General features: G+C 41.1%; 1 protein-coding gene across 4 annotated transcripts in view; it reads right to left on the reverse strand.

Annotated features, from left to right (window-relative positions):
- Positions 1 to 1023: 1023 nt before the first annotated feature.
- Positions 1024 to 24140, reverse strand: part of znf451 (zinc finger protein 451) — a 62981-nt gene continuing 39864 nt past the window's right edge. For all 4 annotated transcript variants that reach the window (XM_048531498.2, XM_048531499.2, XM_048531497.2 and 1 more), the window contains 7 exons: positions 23924 to 24071; positions 18241 to 19850; positions 12917 to 13078; positions 7977 to 8107; positions 5573 to 5759; positions 2585 to 2671; positions 1024 to 1805 (listed from right to left, as the gene is read on the reverse strand). In XM_048531498.2, coding sequence (XP_048387455.1) covers positions 1759 to 1805; positions 2585 to 2671; positions 5573 to 5759; positions 7977 to 8107; positions 12917 to 13078; positions 18241 to 19850; positions 23924 to 24071 — 2372 coding nt within the window. In that variant the 3' untranslated portion in view covers positions 1024 to 1758. The remainder of the gene's footprint in view (positions 1806 to 2584; positions 2672 to 5572; positions 5760 to 7976; positions 8108 to 12916; positions 13079 to 18240; positions 19851 to 23923; positions 24072 to 24140) is intronic.

A 24140-nucleotide genomic window follows, 5' to 3' on the forward strand; every position in this document is an offset into this window, starting at 1 on the left:
AGTTGTGTGGAGTGGAGAATCAACAACTAGAGCTTTGGCAGTGAAGTCCATGAAAGGACTGCTCCCAGAGAGGAGACAGACCGCATGCTCGGTTGGTAGGGAACCACGGGGGAGACTGGTTGAAACAAAGAACAGACAAGTGCGACTGGAGCAATAAAGGTTGAACTGGAAGACCGTTTTTGGAAAGGGGCTGTATTGAGTGTCCCCGCCTGATAGGATACCATGAGGATACTGCCCAGAAGAAGGTACCAACTCACCTCAGTGACTCTTTCAAAGGCTTAAGCTCTTTCCTCACAAAACTGTCATACAAGCGGCTCAGAAAGGTTTAACACGTTCGAAGATTGCTACTGTTAGCCTGATATTCAGTCTGACTCCAGCCTCGTTTACCACCCTCATCTCGGTCTTTAGCTAAACATCTAAACTTCACTACTAACCTTTTGTCTTGTCTGTCTGGTTTAAGTGCTGGTTTAGAGGGAAGAAAGGAGGATTTTGGGGTAATAGTCCAATAGCTAGTGATTTTAAGAGTTTGTATCATTGCCATTCCTAGAATTTAATAAGGTACTTTTTGTTAGTAACAAGCACTTACTTATACTTAACATAAAACAGTGTCTGTAGTTTTCATAAGCATAACTCTGGGGCAATAAATTGACAGACAGGTCAATTAGGAGGAATTATTGCGAAAACTTAACAAAACTTTCATTACATTACAGTTCTCTACTTTGTGTTTGTGTGTGTGGTTAATTCACTGCCCTGACAATATAGATGTTTCCTACTAAGACCTAAGTACAAATCATGCTTGGTTGCTATGGTATTCTAAAGGGTGACAATGGGACAAGAAGAACTATTTGTGTCAGAGTTATTACTGTCCTGTTTGTCAGATCAGTACCTAATCTGTGCAATGCATGTTAATGCAACATGTCTGCATCAACTATCGAGTTTCCAGTTTCAACTTGGATTAGACATCATACTGGATCTCTAGCATTTAGATTCCTTTATTGAAAGTTATGTTAAAATGTACAACTAGTTAATGTGTAATACCAACATTCCAATTCAGGAACTTACTGCTTTGATCTCCCTGCTCCATTTCCAAACCTCTCATTACACAATTTATAACAACCTTTTTCAAAAAACATATTTTTCCTGTGTTTTCATATTCTTATTATACATGTTCAAAAACTTGCTCTATTTTGTAAATTTGTTATTTGACAAATAGAGTAGAAAATAAAATATTGATGAAGCACTTGTTGCTGAGCTCACCTCCATTGGCTGTATCCTTGAATAAATCATGCTTACATCTCTCTGCATGTACAGATATTCTCTACTGAACCCCCAAACGCCAATCGTGCTTAGTTGCTACAGCATCATTTAAGGGTGCGCAAGGTGATAGGACTTGAAAAACTGTTACTTATCAGATCAAGCCCTCACTGTTCGCTTCTTGTGTTGGAACCAGTTATCTGCATAAACTGCCACAGCAACCAGATATTCCAATCTTGTGCTCACTCTGCCTCATCTGCAGGTTCCCATTCTCCCATCACATACAAGGAATCTTGTCCTTTATCCTTTGAGGGGCCATGAAAGAGCAATCTTTCTTCCCAGCCGCAGAAAGATCGGGTAAAGAAAGGCAGTTCTCCATCTTAGGAGGAATGCTAAAGCACATTTTCTTCTGTTCCTCATGGTTTGTTTGACATCTCTGCACTCTTGTTGATTTGGATAACTGGGGTGTGTTTTCACTCCTCCCTTCCATCACGAGTCCCTAATTCATTGTTCCTCCAGGCTCCGCAAAATGGCTTCTTTGACAATAGCATCTGAAACAAAAACACAGGTTATGACTAATCTTTAATCTTCGGGTAAAACAGAATTATAGAACTCTACAGCACAGGAAGCTTCCATTTGGCCCACAATGCCGATGCAGGCTCTTCAGAATATCTATCCCTTGGTCTTTGCACATAGCCGTGTAAACTATTCCCTTTCCAAGTATTTATCCAATTCTCTTTTGAAAATGAAACCTGCTTTCTCTGCCCTTCCATACTATGGACATGTTTTTTGTTTAGCCAATTACTTTAGATCTGTGTTCCAAGCCCATTAATATTTATCCTGTCAAGGCCCTTCGCAACTTCTATCAACTCTATCAAAATGCACACTCAGTTTCTCATCCTTCACACAACCTGTTCCCAACTTGTCATCCCTGGTACCATTCCTATACATCTCTTCAGCATCCTTTGTAAAGTAGTGTGTCCAACGTTTAATGATATTCCAACTAACTAATAACCCATGCTTCCTGAACTCAGATGGGCCTTCAGCTTGCAAGGTTTCCTCACCAAACTGTAAAGACTTTTTTGGTTTTTCTGTAAAAGGATCAGCAACTATTCACTTGTTTTCCCTTTTTGTCTGTTTGTCTTTGATAAACCTCATCCTGTGACCCGCTTTTGATGAAGTGAAACATTGCTTTCCTTTCTAATGTTCTCAAGTTCCGGTTGGAGCTTGAACTCCAAGTTGTGAGAGCCATTGACAAGACCCAAGAGCATTAACTTCAGTAAAGAATGCCTCCAATAGAAGTGATAGATTACAAAAACAGAAAGAGCACCTTCTTGGGTTGTTTGCTGCTTTTCCGTAGCCTCCTGCAAACTCAATACCAGTGTTTTCTGGAGGACCTCATCTTCATCATCACTGTCTGGAATCCAAGAGAGAAAATAAAGTTAACAGTACAACTGGCATTGCCTGGAGGTCAAAGAGGACCCAGAATTGTTTAATACCTAACCAGACAGTGACAAACGCCCAGCTCCGTTTGCTCACCCTCAGTCATAGATCAGAATTACTACTTGGCTGAACTAACGTCCAGCACTCTCAAGAGCTACTCTACATCACTGCAAGATAACAAAGTGTGGATCTGGGTGAACACAGCCGGCCAAGCAGCATCTTAGGAGCACAAAAGCTGACATTTCGGGCCTGGACCCTTCATCAGAAAATAAAAAGCTGTGTTCAATTCCCCCCTTTTCATATGCTTAAATTGCTGACCTTTCAGCATTACATTTGATACAATAGATTAGGCTTCCAGTACTTAGACACTTTACTAGTTGCCCTTTCCCCACTTAACCCGAAAACTTAAATATGTGTGTGTTACAATTTGTCACCCACCTAGTCTAGAATAAAACTGTACCAGAGCTTGTAAGAAAGGGTGAGTGTGGAAGAACAAAGAGCTTACTTTTTGGAATGGGTTGCTCTGAGCTATTGGAACATGGCCTTTGGGCAGTTCAATGCTCAAGCTAATACAATGTTCCATTTGGCCGCACTTGACAGAATGTACGCACATTCTTATGAGTTGTGTTATACTGTTATGCAATCATATGCAAGAACTCTTATGAAATAATTACCAAAGCAAGTGTAGCCCTTCAGCAGAAAGAACATCACTCTGAGAAAGAATAAGAGCTAGTCTGCCCACCCAGGGGAAAAACCTACCCATTTTACTGTCCGCACAGGAAGCGTGGACCATGAGTACCATCAGGCTAAGCAGCTCAACTACTTTCACGTGAATTGTTTTTGGAAGCTTCTGAAGATCAGACAAGCAGGACAAAACACCAGACACAGGTTCTCACCCAAGTATCCATAGCACCTACAGTCACACGTAACCAGAATGCCTGACAGTCACTTCTCAAAACAAAGCAACTCTTGCATGAGATGGGGTACACTCTGATAGTCCGAAGACCAAGGACCTCTGAATGCTTTGCTGAGCAATTTTCTTAACGATCCCTTTGAAAGCAGCCATCAGAGGCAGAGAGAAAATGCAAGGAGAGGAGTCCTGATCTAGCAGCTCATCCAAAACTCATCGGTCTCAGGTATCCTATTGTATGTGCAGCAGAATCTTGTTGGTACAGATGAACCTTCGCAATCATGTTCACACCCAATAGAATCTCACAAAACCCTCAGATGATGACGTCAACCATCCTTATCCTAAAGAATAAACAGCATACTGTTCTGTTACTAGGACTATGGAGGAAGATGGAATTGTTCTCCTGTTGTGCAGGGTAGGTAGCAAGGGTGTTGGATAATTATTACAGCGATCACAAAGGTGAATAAGGCGAGACCGTTTCCCACTGCTGAGGAGTAGGTGGTCCCTGTCAGAGTAGGGACACATTTAAGATGACTGGTTTATTATTCTCCTCAGATTTTGTTTTAATTTAGTGAGTTATGAAAATCTGGGATATGTTGTTTGTAAGGGCGGTGGAAGCAGATTCAACGGCAACTTTCAAAAGGAAGTTGGAGAACTATTTGAAAGCTGTCATTCTTACCTTAGGTATGACTTCAGACCCAAAGCAATGGTGTTTACTCTTTACTGCCCTCTGGGTAATTGGGGATGGGCAACAAATGCTAGCCCAGCCAGGGATATCCATATCCCATGAATGGACAAATAAAAAAATGCTTGTTACATTCATCACCACTGAGTGAGCAGAGGTGCTTGAGATTAGAATATTTAGGAGTCTGATAATCCAAAATTAACCACATGGGTGTGAATCACATGGTTAGAATGGCAGATTTCTTTCCTCAAAGCACATTAATGAATGAGATAGGTGTTTTTGAGAATCAACAGTGGTAAAATGGCCATCATTAGGACAGTTTTTCTTTATTCCAGCTCATATTCCCAGGACATCAGCCTGAAGCTCTGGATTACTAGTCCAGTGACATTACCATTGCACCAGTGCCTTAAGTACCACAGGATATAGAAGCATATATTTGGCAGATATTCGGAGGATTTCTCGAGGTCAAATTTTTTCTCCCTTTTTAAATTCATTAATAACTAAGTGTTGAATTTCAATTCATAATAAAACAAAAGTTGAAATTTAGTCTTCATTATTTTACTCTGACAAAGTTTAAGTCTGCATGCAAACGTCAACTGTCAACTACAAACAAATACAGAAATTGCTGGAAAAAAAATCAGCAGGTCTGGCAGCACCAGTAGAGAAAAATCAGAGTTAACATTTCAGGTCGAGTGACCCTTCCTCAGAGCATTGGTTTTCCAGAAATTTCTGTTTTGTTTGTAATTTACAGCATCCACAGTTCTTTCAGTTTCAACTGTCAATCAATCATGCCTTGCACTGTCCTCTTGTGTTCCTTTAAGTACTTGCGCTCTCCTGATCTCACATATTTCTCTTTTTGGTCTTTCTTCTGCCTCTGTATTTATTTAGAACCAGTTACATCTCTTACTTCTTCCAGTTCTAACGGATGATTATCGACTGGAAACATCAACACTCCTTTCCCCTCTGTACAGCTTCTGCAAGAAGTACTGAGTGCTTCCAGCATTTTGTTTCTATATCAGATTTCTGGCAGTCGCTGCTGTAGTTTGCTTTTGTTTGTGCTTTTAGTTTGTTGGCAGTTTTCTAACTAAATAGCCAAATGGAGAAATTTGCACTGACAGCTAAGCTTTAACAACTTCAGAAAAGCATCTCAAAAATGCTATGGTAGCCAAAGTAAAGAATTACATCTAATGTCAATGTAGGAGTCATAGACGCGTTTATTCTAGATAAGCAGTGTCATGGGATTTAACCATTTCTCAATTATCTTATTGCTTCAGCCCCACCTTTCCCAATATCTGATATACTATTCAGTAAGGCACACATCAGTTCCCCTTCCATCTGGTGGGGGTTCAGAACGTGGCCGGGACGCATCGTTTTCTTAAACTGATTCTTCAATTCCTCGAAGCCCTTGTCTCCGGAGAGTATGGTGAAAGGGATATGCTTTGGCAATTGCTCATCCATACGGCCAGCCTGTAAAATTAGGGGGTGAAGGTGACACGTGGACAGAGAGGAAGGGAAGGTCACAAAAGGAAGGAGGAGTTGGAGGAGAGAGAGAACATAAAATAAAACGTTAACTCATTTATTTGAAGTTCAAGTTGTCTATTCCTCAATGGCATCATTTAACTAGCACAATACTAAAGGGGACCCAGGAAAGATACCTGAGAGTTCAAATATCTAAGTCTTTGAAGGTATAGAAGAAATTGAGGAAGTTCAAAAATCTAGAGTATTCTTAGCTTCATAAATATGACATAGAATACAAAACAAAGGAACTAAGCTAAACATTTACGAAATAGTGGCTAGGAGTCAGCAGCTGTATTGAGACTAATTCTGAGCACAAATTAAGAAGAATGCAAAGGCCTTTACAGAGGGCAGAGATTTACTGAAATGATGTAAGGAATAATGCACTCTTGTTATATGGAGACTGGAGAAGTTATTCACTTTACAATAGAAAAGACTGAACGATATTTAGAGGGACTTTCATAGTCAATGAAGTGAAAGTGGCAAAAGGTAAGCTCTGACACAGTGAATCAAATAGAATCATATAGCAGAAAAGAAAGCTGTGATTTTTTTTTGTCCCTTTCTCCTTACTGGTTAGTAATATTGACGGAACCATACAAAACACTCGTTACATGTGATTTAAAAAGTTTCAGCAAATAAATTGTTAATCAACTTTCTGAAATTATCTAAATTAGGTCTTTAATTTCTGCCACTGCTCACAATGGACCTTGTATAGCAGGTTAAGGGTCAAGCCTCTCCTGGCTTGAGATGCACATAACAAGCTTGAATACAGTCTCCATCGTGTTCATGTAATTCGTTTGCCATATTCATTAAAATCAAAACTACGCGTTCAATGTTTTTTTTAAGGGAACAGTAAATCACACTAAATATTACCCAGATATATCCTGTTTCTCACCACTATGCTAATTCCACTTTGGTGAGGTGTGAACTACTGACTGGAACAGCTTGAGGACCGATGTTGCTTTATCCTATGCTACAACAATGAAGATGTTTCCAAAATACTTCACTGACTATAAACCACTTTGGTATATCCATGGTCACAAAAACCAATACCTAAGTGCAAGGCTTTCTTTAAGACAACAAAACTTTCTAAAAATGGGAAAATTACTTATTTGACTACCTCAAAATTTAGTGCATTTGTTATGAACAGGCAGCTGCCAGTGCAAAATGTGGCTGGCATTTGTAATGGGAACAGGTTTTTTGATGATTACACAAGGCAATGCCAAAAATTCATGGCACCTGTTTCAAAGATTATGGCATAATGATAGATGAAGTAGATCATTTGGCCAATTTAGATCATGCATTCAAAGTGAGCTCCACTTCCCTCCCTTCCCCCATTGTTCAGTTAGTTCAGGTGGCTAAAGTGTGATATAGAATAATGCCAGTTGTCCTTGTTCAATTCAATAACAGTTCATGGAGGCTTTAGGAGGAGTTTCCTTCCAGTTACATATCAGCAATTGTTTATTTAAATAATGGAGTGAGATGTCCATGGCCCTTTGGGCACTATGGCTAACTGCCCTTTGGTTTTTTAAACAATTGGAAGGATTTAACCTCCAAGTTCCTATTAGACCCTTTGCATGGACATATAGGACAAAGACAGATAATATGGAGTTAGGCTACAAAGCAAATAAAATCACAATGAATGGTGGAACAGGTTCAAAGATTTAAATGGCCCATTCCTGCAACTTGGTCAAAATATTTTGCCTTCAAATCACAACTAAAACAGATTAGTCACTCATTATTACGTTTTGTTTACTGGGGCCTTGCTGCACTTCAATTGGTCACTCCATTTCCTATATTATATTTCAAGAGAAACCCTAACCCTAACCCTATCACACATTGGGATGTTCCAAGGGTGTGAAAGCCACTATTGAAATACAAGTTCCTAACTTTAATTGCCATCATTCTGCCCACAATCATAGTTATGCCCAAACTCATTCTGGGATTTCTAAGCTGCCTCTTGTATTCCAGTACCCCTTAAAACTTGTCCTCACTTACAGCTCTTTGCAACTTGGCATTTTCATTTCAGAACCCAATTCATCACGGCCCGAACTAAAAAGAAAAGAAGACTTGGCTTTCTCTCACCTCTCAACATGAATATTTATCTCTATCTATGGATTTGCATAAAAGGACAACTCTTTCTTAAAAAAAAAAGGAAAGAACACAAACATGCATGCAGATGGCAAAATCAGCAGCATCCTTCCTAGTGCTGCATCGCGGATGAAGGAAGAAACATCCAGTGTTGACGAGAAAATTGTAGACAGGACAGTTTTCTGGTGGTTTCCAATTAGTCTTTCCACCTATGTAAAAATGAATTAGAAAGGGAATTTGAATAGTAAGAAAAGGTGAGCACTTTTTAAGAAAAACACATAGTTCACTGCTAAGGAAAGGATGTTGAGACTTACCACTCACATAATATAAAAATCTCAATGAAAGCATACAGATGCTTTTGCACACCTAGGAAACTCTCACTCAGTAACTAAATGGATATTACCTACTCACAACATCACATGAAAATTTAATATCAAATTAAACATTTTTTTCCTGTTTCTATCCTAAACCTGGTCGATCTTATGGTAAAGTAATAACTTAAGTTTACTAATGTTACAGCCTTAAAGTAGAGATGACAGCAAATAAGGACTTCTGCCTTCTAAAATGCTAACTAGAGTTGATTTCAGATGGTTGCAAGTGGGCAGAGATTTGCCAAAAGGATTAATATTGCCACTTCATAGGGATACAGAGAAACCATGCAGGGGTGATGTGTAGACCAGCACAGAAGAACACCAAGTCAGCCTTAAAGGCAGTGCGAATATAGCCAACTTAATGCCCATGGAAGTATGGCAAAGAGTCTTTATTTTGAATTGGTACAAGTAGTCTTGTAAGCAAGGTATTGATTAACACATGGGGATGCAATATGATTGCCAACATAGAAACATTGCTGAAGAAAGGACAGACAGACAGGATGGAGTATAGATTGTTTAGGTAAGAGAGGGTGCAGTGTAAAAGAGGTGGAGTCACAATATTGATCAAGGAGTCAATTACTGCAATAAGAAGGGATGATAACCTGGTTCTCAAAATGAGGCTGACTGGGCGAACTTTAAAATAAAGAGGGGGGCACTTCACAAAAGGTGTAGTATGGACCCATAAACAATCAGGGAGAAATAGGAAGTACACGCACAGGCAAATCTTAGATAAGTGTAAACAATAGGGTAATAATACTAGGAGATTTCAATTTCCCCAACACTACCTAGGATAGACAAAGTTTGAAAGGTTTAGAGGGAGCAGAATTCTTAAAGTGCATCCAGGAGAGCTTTTTAAGCCAGCATGTTTAAAGTCCTACAAGAAAGGATGGGACACTCAACCTAATTTTAGGGAACAAAGCCAGGCAAGTGGTGGATGTGGCATTTTGGTGGTAGTGAACTTAATTCAATAAGATTTAAGTTACTTATGTACAAGAACAAAGACAGACCAGAAATAAAGACCCTGAACTGGGGAAAGTCAAGATCTGGTCCAAGTGAACTTGGAGCAGCTATTTGTAGGAAAATCCACATCAAAATCACGGGAATCATTCAAAAGGGTAATTTTGAATGTGCAGGATCAACATAGTTCCGTAAAGGAGAAGGTGGGATCAACAAGTCCAGAGAAGCTTGAGTGTTAAGGGACGTACAGCATTGGTTAATCAAGAAAAGTATATGGCAAATACCAAGGGGTCAAACTATACATTTCTAGAGGAATATAGAAAATTCAGGGGTCTCAAAAATTAAATTACGAGCGCAAAGAGGAGATTGATAGGTAACATTAATGAAAATCCAAAGGTGTTTCATTAGTATTTTAAAGGCAAGAGAATAACCAGGAAAAGAGTAAGCCCCATTAGAAACACCATTGGCAATGCGTGCATGGAGCCAGAAGGCATCTTAAGTGAGTACTCTGAATCTGTATTCACTAAAAAGAGAATGAAGCTGTAGGTATCCAAATCAGGAAAGAGGGGTTCACGCTAGGAAGTTGTTTCCGTTAGGTGGGGAGACTAGGACCTGTGGGCACAGCCTTAAAATTAGAGGGGGTAAATTTAAAACTGAAATGAGACGAGTGTAGTGGAGGCCGGCACGTTGGATGTCTTCAAGGCAGAGATCGACAAATTCTTGATCTCGGAAGGAATTAAGGGCTACGGGGAGAGTGCAGGGAAGTGGAGCTGAAATGCCTATCAACCATGATTTAAATGGCGGAGTGGACTTGATGGGCCGAATGGCCTTACTTCCACTCCTATGTCTTATGGTCTTATAGTACATTTAAATTAGCAATGAGACAAAGTTGTTTGTGGTTTTAACAGTCATGACAGTGTGTAAGTACCCTGGCCCAGGTAGGAGCCAAGGGCAAAGATTCACGTTAACAAACAGAAGGCATTGAGAGGATGCAAGGATTTTTTTTTAAATTCAGGTGATGGTAAATATCTGGAACCTACTGCCTGAAAAGGATCGTACAGACAGGAATCTGAGACATTTAGAAAAGTATTTAGATGAGCACCTAAAACACCAAAGGAGTAAGATGATAGGTCAAGTGTGAGAAACAGAATTAAAATAGATGGATGCTTGATGGCTGTTGCTGACACAATGGAGCAAAGGTCCTTCCTCCATCTTGTAAAAACTCTTAAGACGTTGTTGAGCAAAAGGTGAAATGTTTTTGTAGTTTTTTAAAAAAGGAGCAATATTAGTCTGCCTAGTAGTAGGTTTAGTACTATGGAACAGGAGAGACATTTTCACATTCATGAGTTTAATGATAGCCTTGGCTCAATAGACAACACTGTTGCTTCCTAGTCACAAGGTGTAGGTTCAACTTCCACACAAGGATCAGAGTATGACAATATAGACTGATACTCCAATAAAATACTAAGGATGTGCCACACTGTCAGAGATGGATTCAGTAATCCAGTACAATTGCAGCAACAATTGCATTCCAATCCGTTTGCAATAAGGACCAACAAACTGTTCCCGAATTGTTAATGTGCTTACATGCTAACTCGTGAACCCAAGTGTCTCTGAATATCAACATTGAGAAGTTTCATACTTTAAAATATCAGTTTTTCCATGTTTACAACCAAAGGGTAAAACCTCACATTTCCCAACATTATACTTGACCTTCCACCTTGTTGTCCATTCACGTAAACTGTCAATATCTCCAAGTCTCTTCACAGCTGGCATTCCCACCTAGCTTTGTATCATCAGCAAACCTGGACATATTACTGTCTCTTTGTTCAAGCCATTAATATAAATTGTAAATAGCTGAAACACCAGCAGTGATCTACATAACACTCTACCATTCACAGTATATTAACTTGAAAATGCCCTGTTTATTTATATCCTTCAACCAATGCTCCATCCATGCTCGTATCACACCCCCAAAGTTCATCAGCCCTTGTCTTCCATACTAACCATTTGTGTTGCCTCAAGTAATAAATTATGAAAATTCAAATATAATTCAATACATCTATTGCTGCCCCTTTATCTGTCCTACTAGTTACAAGCACAAAAATCCTCAATAAGTTTGTCAAACAAGATTTCCATTTGGTCAAACCATATCAACTTGCTCTAATCAAACTATGCTTTCCAAGTGCATTAAGACATCCTTAATGATGAATTCCAACAATTTCCCAATGACAGATGTCAAGTTCCCCATGTTCTATCTCCAACCTTCCCTAACTAATAGGGTCTGCAACCCTCCCAAAATGATTGGGAATGTCCTGAAATCAGCACCGATCTCCTGCTGGCTACTGAAATCAATCCAGGAGATGTTAATTTAAGGGATTATATTACTATGCACCATAACTCGTTCACAGATGCTCAGCACTCATTGTAAACAGTGGGCTAACCATTGTATACAGTATGATACATTGGTATTGATATAGATAACACATGTATACTACACCCTAACGTTGTTGCCTGTTCTTTCACATAAAGATTGTTGAAGGCTAAAACTGTTGTAGAGAACAGTATACACGAGTATGCTGTCTATAGTAAAAATGCATAACGCATTGGTCACTGTTGTATCTCTGCGTGTGAGAATGCTTGGTAGAAAGCTCAGAGGGCTAATCATCTGCCCCTGGCCAGTGAGGCTAAACACAGTCTGAGTAGGTTGGCAAACTTCTGTGGGAAGCAAGCAGTGTGCCACAGTCACCAGAAGGCAGCTCGCTTCACTCGGACTTGGGCTCTGTTTGCTGCAACACTGCAACCAGGAGCAGGGAACGTTACAATGCTGAGTCTTTTACTAACACAACCATCAGGAGAGAGTAGGCCAGGGTCATCATTGGCTAGAGAATGGAAAGGCAAGACATCCATGTGTCAGAGCATGCGCAAGGGGATGAAGATTCAGCAGCGGCTGCTTTGAAAGAGCCACTGCCAAACTGCAGTTCCAACAGGTACCTGAATGCAGCCATATTTGAATAGGCCTACCCTAACAAGGACAGTGACACAAAGTACTTTTGCTTATTTACATGACAAGAAACCTATCTCCTCTCACTAGAATCTGGGTCTTTGGACTCTGCCTCTTGCCTTGATGGATTCACCCACACTGCCAGGATTCAGTGACTGCCTTCTCTGATAACACCTCCCAAAACCTGGTCAATGCGAAGTTGGTACCCCATTGGATAACAGGGTCATTTTCAATTTCCAATATACTGGGACTGCTGCAGATCTCTGAAATCTTGCAAAGTCAAAACCAGCATCCATGTTGCGTCTCATTTCTCCAGCTGCTACATGGCCCTCCAAAGTCTGTGTGCAGGAGCAGCAGCTACTGGAGAATGCAAAAGTGAACGTGTCAGCAGGGAAACCAGCATGCGTGCACCCTTGGAGCAAACGCACAGCCATGCAGTTTCAAGGGAATGTGAGCCAGCATACCCACGATCTCTGCATCAATTGCATTTGGAAGTCCAGGATATACACTATCAGGACCTGGCGAATTATCAGATTTTTGTTCTCCAACATGTTCACCCGGATGCTATCAATCACCTTAGTTTCCTCATTCTGAAGCCTGGTAGCGTGTTGTAACTTTTTCAAGACAGTTTTCCCCTTCAAAAGCAACCCTCCCTTACCCCAAAAAAGTCAATATTTTGAACTAACCTTGAAATCCCCAGAAAAAAGTGCCTTGATTAAGATGTCCTGGTAAATGGTTGAAAAAGCCCGTCCAGTTATCCAAATCGATGAAAACAAGATGCGTCATTGTGCGTAGTAGGTCCAAGTCAGGCAACTCTATGTCTTCTTCCTGGTTTATGGCTTCCTTTTCTATTAGTTAGGGAAGAGAAAAAGAAGACAGAAGACTTTATTGTTGCAAAGAAATTGTTGCGAACTTGCAACTTCAGTAGGTCATATAGATAAAGGATGAAAACACTACATATCAAGAAGCACTTAGTTAAATTCAACAGGCCTTGTTGGAACATTAGGCTATTAACAACCCTATTATTGATGCATAAATTTTGTACTTTTATCTTCCTTCTCTCATCTGTCCATTTCCTCTCTCTCAGAATCCAAATTTCTGTTCCTCTTTTTATTCCTCTTTCTGGAATTGATTTCAACTCTTCACCTTCATTCACATTTCTCAGTCCTAAAATCGCATTGGTTTAGGACACAGACCAATGGTCACATCTTTTCCTAAAGTCCATGATCAGCCTCCCTGCATCATTCACACTTTCAGCAATCACAGAACATTGAGTTAGTGAGAGTGGACAGTTGAACAGTGTAAAAGATCACGACTCCAGCAAAAACTGGAGATTTTACCAGCTTTTACCAAGTGCATGCAGAATGGGTTGTTTAAAGAAGATACTAAGGAATTTTTAATCCAATTCACCCACTCAGTGAAGTCAAAAAGATGGAGACTGTCGAAGAGACATCTGACTCAACTAAATACAGAAGTGCAAAAGATAGGAGCAGGAGTACACCATTCTGCCTTTTGAGCCTGCTCTACCATTCGATATGATCATGGCTGATCATTAAACTCAGAACTCAGTTCCCGCTTTCTCCCCACACCTTTTGTTCACATTAGAGCTAAGAACTATATTTAGCTCCTCCTCAAAAAGAGCCCAGGTCACTCCAGCCTCATTTTTTTTGAATGGAGGAGTTAATGGTGGTCATATTAAAATTACTCGGTTTACAGGTAATGCACTATCAGACAAAATTAAGTTATCCTGAACTTTATGGAAGCATTTTCAACAAAATTAAAGTATTACATCCTGCTTCAGACTGAACAATGAACAGAAGCCAGCCAAATGTAACATCCTGTTTCCACAGGCTACTTTGAAGAAACATTTTGATGTGGGCACACCTGCTGTGGATGCATTTTCAAGGCAGGTGGATAAACGAATGTAAGGAAAAGGGGTGGGAGGAGGTCAATGAACAGCAGACACACACCAGCAATGACCAGATATGCCAAATGGCCTACTTTGTGCTGAACATTCTATGTAACCATCGTTAAGGAGGTGACAGTAAGCTGTTTTTCATCACCAGGACAGTCAAGTTTGGAATCTCAGCTCATGGTCAAATAGGATGTCAAGTTTGGTTTCACCAGTGACAGTGGTAAGGGATGAGGGGGAGGGGGACAGAATATAACAGCTATGGTCATACAGTTTTACACCATGGACAAAGGCCCTTCAACCCACTGTGTCTGCACTAATCATCAAGCACATACCTATTTCAATCCCATTTCCAGCACTAGGCCTGTAGCTTTTTATTCCATGATAACAAAGTATGGAGCTGGATGAACACAGCAGGCCAAGCATTCTGATGAAGAGTCTAGGCCTGAAACGTCAGCTTTTGTGCTCCTAAATTTCTGCTTGGCCTGCTGTGTTCATCCAGCTCCACACTTTGTTATCTCAGATTCTCTAGCATCTGCAGTTCCCATTATCTCTGATCGCCTTTTATTCCATGGTTTTTTAAGTGATAATCTAAATATTTTTTCAATGTTGTGATGGTTCTCACCTTTACTGCCCTTACCATAAAACATGAGTGAGCCAGTTTACTTAACCTGCGTAACAGCAACAGCGGCCTATAAACTACCCTACTTTTTAAAACCTTGTTAGACTAAAAGATGACAAGGCGTAGAGCTGGATGAACACAGCAGGCGAAGCAGCATCAGAGGAGCAAACTGCTGATGTTTCGGGCCTCGACCCTTCTTCAGAAAATTTTCTGATGAAGGGTTTAGGCCCGAAACATCAGCTTTCCTGCTCCTCTGATGTTGCTTGGCCTGCTGTGTTCATCCAGCTCTGCAACTTGTTATCTCAGATTCTCCAGCATCTGCAGTTCCTACTATCTCTAGACTAAAAGATATACAACTGATAGAGTCTGAATTAGTCTGGGGCATTCAAAATACCTTGGGTGCATTTAACTTGCAACAGTTTGAAACCTGGACCAAACAAAAGATATGGCTGCCACAGCAATCAGACAATAAGACTCATTACTAAAGGATCTGCCAGCATGTGTGTAGAGATAAACACATTTAATACTTCAGGTCAGTAACCTTACATCGGTTCTAATGAAAATCTCCTTTTATTCCTCTGTTCACAGATAATGTCTCACCTCAGTATGTCCAACATTCTCAAGTGCTTTGTATTTGAATGTGGTCAGTATCAAGTCTATTTGGAGTAAATGTGTTCAGTCTTGGGGCCATCACAGAAATGTATATCAGTAAGACTACCTTGGTCTGGGAAGGGATACAACGCAGATTAAGTAGAATACTACTAGGGTTATAAAGGATTAAACTGAGAGGTTACATTACTTAGAAAACTAATAGCTCACTTGGCTGGACGGCTAGCTTGCGAAGCTGAGTGACACTAACAGCATAGGTTCGGATGATGTTACCATGAAGAAATCTCCTTCTCAACCACTTCCCTTACCTGAGGCATGGTGACCCTCAGGTTAAATCACTAGTTGTCCCCTCTCTAATGTAGAGAGCAGTCCTATGGTCGAGTCAGACTACGGCAACTTTACTTTAACCTTTATAATAGTAAATTGATTCAACTATTGAACATGATTAAAGGATCCGGTACATTATATATAGAGAAGCCATTTCCTTTGGGGGAAGGTCTCAGAATTAAGGGAGACAATCCTAAAATTACAGGCAAGTAATTTGGGGTGATGCCGGGAAGTTTTCTCCATAAAAAGTTAGTGGAAATCTGGAGCTTGCTCTCCAAATGGATGAGGCTAGGGACGGGTCAATGCAGATCGATAGACTGTTTCTCCCCCCCACAGTGCAGGAGTTTACATGTGTTACAGAAACAGTGAATGAATTAACTTTATATATAGGCTTGAGCAGCTGAATGGTCTCCTCCTGATCCTGTAGCTAGAAAAAGTCATTGAGTTGTCAGTCAGAAGAGGTAAACTCAGAACGGAAATGATAGTTAGCTTAAGTCAGTCTCGTTTCTACAATCAAATCACCATGAGTGAAATTTGGATTACTTAAACCCCCAGATAGGAATTTGCCAGCCATACCTAGTGGTAAAATATGAGATCCCATAAAAAGGTGCTCATAATGAACCAGGTTTTTAGACTGGTGACTCCAGGCTAGCCAAACTCATGTATACCTGTCACGCAGCTATTCCCTGTAATTTTCTTTCCCCCACGCACAGGCTTCCAAAGTCCATGTGCAGCGGCAAATTCTGGAACCGGAAGTCAAAGCCACCATCAGGATGCCTTGCAGAGAACCCTGGAGCAGCTACACCTGCACAGCCATGCAGCTTAAAGGGAACATTCCTGTCAATCAAATGGAGCAGAGATAGGCTATGCTTGAGCTTACAGAGAAGAAGACCTGCAGCAATGGTGACACATTGCTTCTCATATCCTGAACAAGTACACCTCACCCTCATTATCTGCTGATTTGTTACCAATGGATCTACACACACAAGGTCAGCCCCAGATGCCATTTCTTTCTCCCCCCGCATTAACTCATCCATTCTGAGCACACGGTCCTTTGCAGTGCCTGCGTTTTTCTAATCCATGGAGGGCTCATGCCACTCTCCCTTGGGGGTGACGAGGATGAGGTGTGTATACCAGGATTTCAACGAAATTTTACCCGATTTCTCCCAATACAAATGGCATTGAATAGGCTGTAGAGATGTTCCAGGATTTTGTACTGCAGCACAGAAGTACATGAAACATGCTCAGCTGCACTGATGACGTGGCAGACTCATCTGAAGATGGTGTGCTGAACAAAAAGCAAATTACTGAGCTTTTCCCACTGCTAAATCCTAACAAACTGAAACTGCTTTTACCATGCAAGGTCAAGTCATTGCATGGTATGTACACATCAAAATATAAATTCATTTTAACATAATTCACTGTCTTTTTTTTCAGATTTCTTTGACATCAAGTTCATTTGCAGGCACAGAGTGTTATAAAGTGGGTTCGCTGGCTACATTGAAACACCATTTAACACTAATTCGAAGTTGGGCGCCCTCCAATTTGGCTTAGCGTGATTTCACTGTATTTTCTTCCTTATTGGCAGTGTTATTCTGTCTTTGCAATTACCTCATGCTATCTACCAGCCCTTACAGTGGGTCTCAAGGTGCACAGTGGAAAATCTCAGTCTGTATTTCTTCAAAAACTTACAAACCACTGTCAAATTTCTATAAATGCATGTCCCATCTCCCCTACTTACTGTCACAAATAACTCACAAGGTAAAAAAATGTGACACTGTAAAACTACACACTGAAAAATTAGAAGCCAAAAAGCAGCCTTCAATGCACTAAGCTCTTACCAATAAGAGACGCAACACGTCACAAAGCTGCTACATTTGGAACTTAAAATTGTGATCAATGATATTTCTCCTTACAATTTGCTTTCTTTCAGACCCCAGACTGCTGTGAGGTGATGTACTCTGGTCAGTTTGAGAAAATAGTAGATTTTGAGAAAGAAATGACTTTTGTAGAAAGGAGAACACTTTACCAAGCATGTACTGTGGCAGAAAAATCCCTCTCTCTAGTATCAAATGCTCACCCATTTGTCCTGGAGATAGAACAGTTTGTTTCAATATGGATGCTAGATTACATTGTTCTATAATGGTGCTATTAGTGCCTTTAGAGATTTTAATGCAATTACCGAGACTATACAAATACATGTTGTTGTGAAAATAATGACACCCGCAAAGAAGAAAAGACAAATGATCCCAGTATGTCCAAAGTGTGTATAATTAACAGATTTTACTATAAATAGAATGCAAGAGCCAGCAAGCCAGAGTGAGCCATTTTTAAAATCTTTTGGTCAGCTGCAATAGGGGCTATAGTATTAGCAGTTAATAATTTTATGATAAACATGCCCTCCCTCAGTTCAATCCATAGCCCACTATCTTTTTGCTTTGGTCTCTTGACACAACCAGTGGCCTCCCTGCCTTCCTGCGGAAGGGCTGCCACTGGCCTGTTTGCTGGCATGGATTGGGCAAGTGTAATACGAAGGCTACCTGCGGTTGTTGGAAGGGCCTCACGGCTGGATGAAGGCTCTGTATTTTCATCCTGTGATGCTCCCTTGGCATTGCTGCATAACGTGGTCACATTAGGGAGAGTGGCTTCACCATCAACCGATGAGGAAACAGCTGCCTGCTGCTCCACAGCAGAGCAGTGCTTACTGTGGTAATGCATATGGGCACCTTCACAGTCATTGAAAGCCCTGCTGCAAATGCACTTGATTGTAATGGACCTGGTGTCTGCCTCACTCATCCCATGGCATTTTTCCAGATGATTCTGGAGGTCTTCCTGAGATTGGGTTGTTGCTGAACATGAGCAGCGAAACCAGAGCTTCCCTTGTTCAAACAGGTGCTTCAAGCACTTGCGGCTGTCCTCCTTCCTTAACTTTTTGGATTCATAGTGCAGCCGACACCCACAGGACATCAGTGAATATTCCTCTGGAGCTTCTTCCTCCACCCCTTTTGTGGTCACAGCATCGCCATGCTCCACAAAAACGTAATCAGTGCTATGGAAAATTTTGTAATGCTCAAGAAATTCACCTTCTGAGTCAAACTCGATGTCATCACACAATCCACAGAAGTACTTGACATTCAGCTCATTGTTGTGCTGATCACGACTGTGACGGTACAAGGTTTCCACTCTGTGGAAGTGTTTTTTGCACAAGCCACAGCTGTATTTATGAAACTGGTGGTTTGCCAGGCAGCGACAATGTTGGGCGACACTATCCTCTGAATCAAACATCTCTTCGCACAACCGACACTGCCAGGAGCCACTGGCCACAACAGCTTCTGGCTCAGGGCTACCTGGATCCAGCTGCAGCCAGTCACCATCTTTGCCTGTCGAATCCGCTGAGTTCCATGCCGATTTGGACGAAGAAGGCTCAAAAGAAACCAACTCCTCTTTATCCACCTGCTTCTCGTAATAGTAAGCATGGCCACTGTGGCACTCCACAATGTGAGCCATCAGATCCTCTTTCCTCAGGATCTCTGTACGGCAGCGTTCACACCAGAAACGGTAGTTGGTCAAATGGGCACCCCCATGACTACGGCTCATGTGTAAGCCGATAATTCCAGCGTCAAGCACCAATTTGCTGCACACCAAGCACTTGTGGAGAATGCCATTGGCTACCATGACGTGTTTCTCCACTGCTTCTTCATTGTCAAACTGCTGGTGGCATTCACAGTACCACACCCTGGCTCCAAAGTGGCTATCACCCTCTACCTTTTCCTCTTTGACTTGCACGCTGTTGCCTTCTCTCTTGGTCCTCTTGCTGGAGTTGGGTGTGTCAGCCTCACTGGAACATGTCTCAGCCAGAGGTCTTTTGAACGGAGAGTTCTTCTTGGCCTTGGACTGATCCAAAAGCATACGGAGATCAGAGGGAGTCTTGCTTTTCTCATTGAAGTGACAGAACTCCAAGATGGCCTTCTCCATGGTGCGAATCCACCGGATGTTATGCATGGTTTGCTGAGTGTGCTGATTGATCTGATTGTCATCCACAAACAACTTTCGACAGTCCAGACAGCAGCCCCTCACTTTAAATATTACAGCAACTTGGCTAATATCCTTGGTGGACACAGCAACAGGGCCAGCCCTTCTGCATCGCGTTCTACAAAAAAAAAGAAAACCATATAGTTAAAGGTTTGAAACAATTTACACAGAAACACTGAGACGACCAATCAGGCCCCCAAATCTACTCTTTTCAACTACATCCTAGTTGACGTGTACTGCAATTCAATGTAACCATGTTTTCTCTGCATCCTTTGATGCCCTTACCTCTTCATACCTTTCACTCCTACTATTCCCACCATCTATGGTCAGTTAGGGAGATTTCCATTGCCCTTCATTTGAAAAAGTGGTTGCTCATTTCCTTCCTAAATTATCCACCATTAACTTTATATTCCCTTCAATCCTGATTCTACCCACAAAAGGATGTTTTCTTTTAATTATTTGCCCTACCACATCCTTTTTTAACTCCAAAAGCCTCAATCAGATCACACTTCAATCTTCTACACTTGAACATTTTTGTCTTTATTTCATGATATCACTGGCTTGGCCAGCACTTATTGCCCATTCTGAGCTGTACTTGAACTGACTGACTTTCCTGAGCCATTTTGGAGGGTAGTTAGAAGTCAGAGTAAAAATGCTCAATTTCCTTCCCTGAAGGACATTAGGGAACCAAATGAACTTTTACAACCATTAACGATAATTACCAAGGTTACAATTAGTAAAACGAGCTTTGCATTCCAGATTTATTAATTGAACTTAACTTGTGCCAACTACCCAACCAGATTTGAATCAAGGCCTTAGGAATATTCACCTGGGTTCTGATTATGAGTTGAGAAACATAACCTCTACGCCACCAACTCCTCCTGAGTGAGAAGGCATTTGCAGAAGAGGGCAAGGATGGTAAGATCAATTACATTGGGAATTTGAGAGCTGTTGACAGTAGTTGTTGCTGACAGATAGTACCAGGAAACAGGGCTCCCTGCAAAAAAGAATTGGGGTGAAGATTTTTACAACTTGCAGAGAGCTTCCCGAGAATGGGAAATTTCAAGACGAGGGGCACATTTTTAAAGGTGAGAGGAGAGAGATTTAAAAAAGACACGAGGGGCAATTTTTTGTTTTACACAGAGCGTGTGGAATAAACTTCCTTGAAGGCTTCACAGAATTCTGGAATCAGGCCATTTGGCCCAATAAGTCCACATCTATTCTCCAAACAGCATTCCACCCAGACCCATCCCCTGACCCTATCCCTGTAACTCTACATTTCTCATGGCTAACCTGCACATCCCTCAATACGATGGGTAATTTAGTATGGCCAATCCCTCCAACTTGCTCATCTTTGGACGGTGGGGGGAAACTGGAGCACCTGGCAGAAATCCATGCAGATACAGGGAGAATATGCAAACTCTGTACAAACAGTCCCACAAGGGTGAGAACAAATCCAGGTGTCTGGCGCTGTGAGGCTGCAGTGCTAACCATGAGCCACTGTGCTGCCCACCTGAGGAAGTGGTGGATGTAGGCACAATTACAACATTTGAAAGACATTTGGGCAAGAACACGAATGGGAAAGGTTTTAAGGGCCAGGAGTAGTCGGGTGGGAGCAGTTTAGTTTGGGATTACATTCAGCATGAATTGGTTGAACTGAAGGGTCTGTTTGTGAGCTTTATGACTCTATAACTCAATTGACAGGGTGGTAAAGATAGCACTGAAGAAAGGAAGTGAAGATGAAGATTTGAAAAAAAGATTTTATCTGTGGTAGAATGACAACTGAGGTTAAATTGGGTTTTATTGTGCAGGCAAAATCTAGAGCCTTGCGGTTGCTAGGACCTTGGCCATCCTATAATCCAGCTAAACACAGGGCCAATCAGCACACTGAGACTGTAAAACACAATAAGTCAAGCATCAGAAACCAGCTGCCTTCACTCCTCTATTCAGCCCTGCATGCCAACTCCATCATTCAGTTAGCTCATGGCTGACTGCTTCTAACCTCTGGCTATCTGCTTTGCTTTCTAACCATTAATATCCTTGCCTAAATGTACAACTCAAATTGCAACAAACAAAAATCTTCAAAAACGTATGTCCTCAAACTTAGTTCAACTGCAATTAAATCTACTTGCTGCAACAACACAAAACCAAAGAACAGAGGAAGCTATTAGAACTGTTATATCTGTATTGATCTCAGGCAGCAACTCAGTTAGCTCCACTGTTCCTTTACTTTCCACTTAGTCCTGCAAATTTTATACATTCTGACAATTACACAAGCCTCCATCAGAATTTTAGACAGTGCTTTCCAGATACTAATCTCATTCTGTGCGGAAAAATATATCTTCAGACTGCCATTGCCTTTTTACTAGTCAGCTTATACAAATATCACTGGTTTTTTACTCTTTTCCCTAGCATGGGACAAGTTTCTCTCTATCTACTCTGTCCAGACACTTTATAATTTTGAATACCTGTCATGTGTCCTCTCAACCTTCTCTTCTAAGGATAACAACCAGGGATTATCTATCAATGAAGTCCCTCATGTCTGGAACCTTTCTCAGAAATCTTTTCTGTACCCTTTCTAATACCTTCACACCTAGTATAGTTGAGTTCAAACAACAACTTTATGATGGTTTATCACAATGCCCTTGCTTTCGTACTCACTGCCATTAATTTATAAAGCTAAAGATATCAAGCCTTTCTATTAATTAAAAAGGCCACAGGATGTGAATGTCTTTGGCTGAACCAGCTTTTATTGCCCATGTCTATGCTCTTGAGAATATAGTGGTGATCTGCCTTCTTAACTGCTACAGTCCATCTGCTGCGGGTATCCCCACAATGCTCTTACGGAGGAAGTACCAAGATTTTCATTCATCAAGACTGAAGGAACAATAATATATTTCCAAGTCAGGATGATGAGCGGCTTGGAGAGGAACTTGCAGGTGGCAGTGTTTCCATCTCTGTCTGCTGCCTTTGTCCTTCTAGAGGGCAGCAGTTATGAGTTGAGAGAACTGAAAATCCTCCTACGAATGGACCAAATAATTCATGGCTCTCAGAAGCTCATGAAACTGCTTTCTAAATCGCATGCTATAGATCCCTCAGGCTCTGACTAAGTGTCAGTTAAATTTCAAAGAAATTAACCCCTTATCAGCATCCCTATAAACTGACAGCTTTAGTAAAATTATGCTCCTTTCACGAAGTTCATGGTAAAACTTTTCATTGGAGCCCCTATCTTCCAATTTTGAACTGTACCTCAACTGGAAAAGACAGAATGCTCAATATCACTCAGCGACTGAAGTTAGGAACTGTACTTAAAGTAAATCTTAGTTTAACAATGTTGATCATGCATTTCAACTAAGGGATCTCACATCAGGTCTCAATAGCCACAGGTTAGCAAGGGGAAGAGTTAGCTTCTCCTCATACTGCTGATGGCTGCTTTGGTGTAAGTGCATGTCTAGGTACAAAGTGAAGACCAGCAGTGGCCAAGCCATGACTGTTCCCAGTCTATGAAACAATGCCACAGGGTGAGACTCCTATGCCTTCAGTAAATAAGGGTTCAACAATGTAACAAAACCAAGGACTGCAAATGGCATACATCTGAAAATCAGAAACTGTGGTGAAACTCAGGAGGTCTGGCTGCACCTGCGGAGAGAAAGCAGAGTTGACATTGAGTCCAGTGGCCTTTTTTCAGAACTGAGCTTGACTTGATATGTTAACTCTGCCTTCACTTCACAGATGCTGCCAGATCTATGGAGTTTCTCCAGCAACTCCTGTTTCTGTTAAGGAATCAACAACCTCTGGGAGGCTGGGCAGAACAGCAGGTAGAACAGAAAATAATCCCAATGATTTAACAAAACATGGCCAGAACCAGCGACACTTTCCAGTTAGTCAAAATGAAGGCAAAATAAATATTTCTATTACCAAATTGTGGAACAAACAACTTTCATTTGTTCAGGTTCTTTACACTTCTGTGATGTTTTACTGCATAAATCAGACAAAAATGGACTTAAGTCATATAGAGCTATACGAACAGTTGAGCACGTGATTAGACACACAGCAATTTTGTAAGGAGATTATTTAAATGAGAAATAAGAAGACGACTTTGGGAGGAAATTTCAGTGCCTAGCAGCCAGGCAGCCGAAGGCACCAATGGGAGTTGGAGAAAATGGGAGACCAACACAGAAGTAAACCCACCTGAAATGTGCTGTTAGTTCCACATGCGTGCGGAGCATTTGTTGACAAGCTGTACATTTCACCTGGAAAGGAACCTCCTGGCACAAAGAAATCAACAACTTTTTTGCATAGTTAGGGAAAGGAAGAGGGCAGCGTGTTCCCTGCTCACCTATTCAAGATAAACAAGATGAACAAGTTTCAGATGAAACCAACATTTCTGACAATGCACCAAGAGTTT

This window comes from Stegostoma tigrinum, chromosome 4 (assembly GCF_030684315.1).
Source record: "Stegostoma tigrinum isolate sSteTig4 chromosome 4, sSteTig4.hap1, whole genome shotgun sequence".
Classification (NCBI taxonomy): Eukaryota; Metazoa; Chordata; class Chondrichthyes; order Orectolobiformes; family Stegostomatidae; genus Stegostoma; species Stegostoma tigrinum.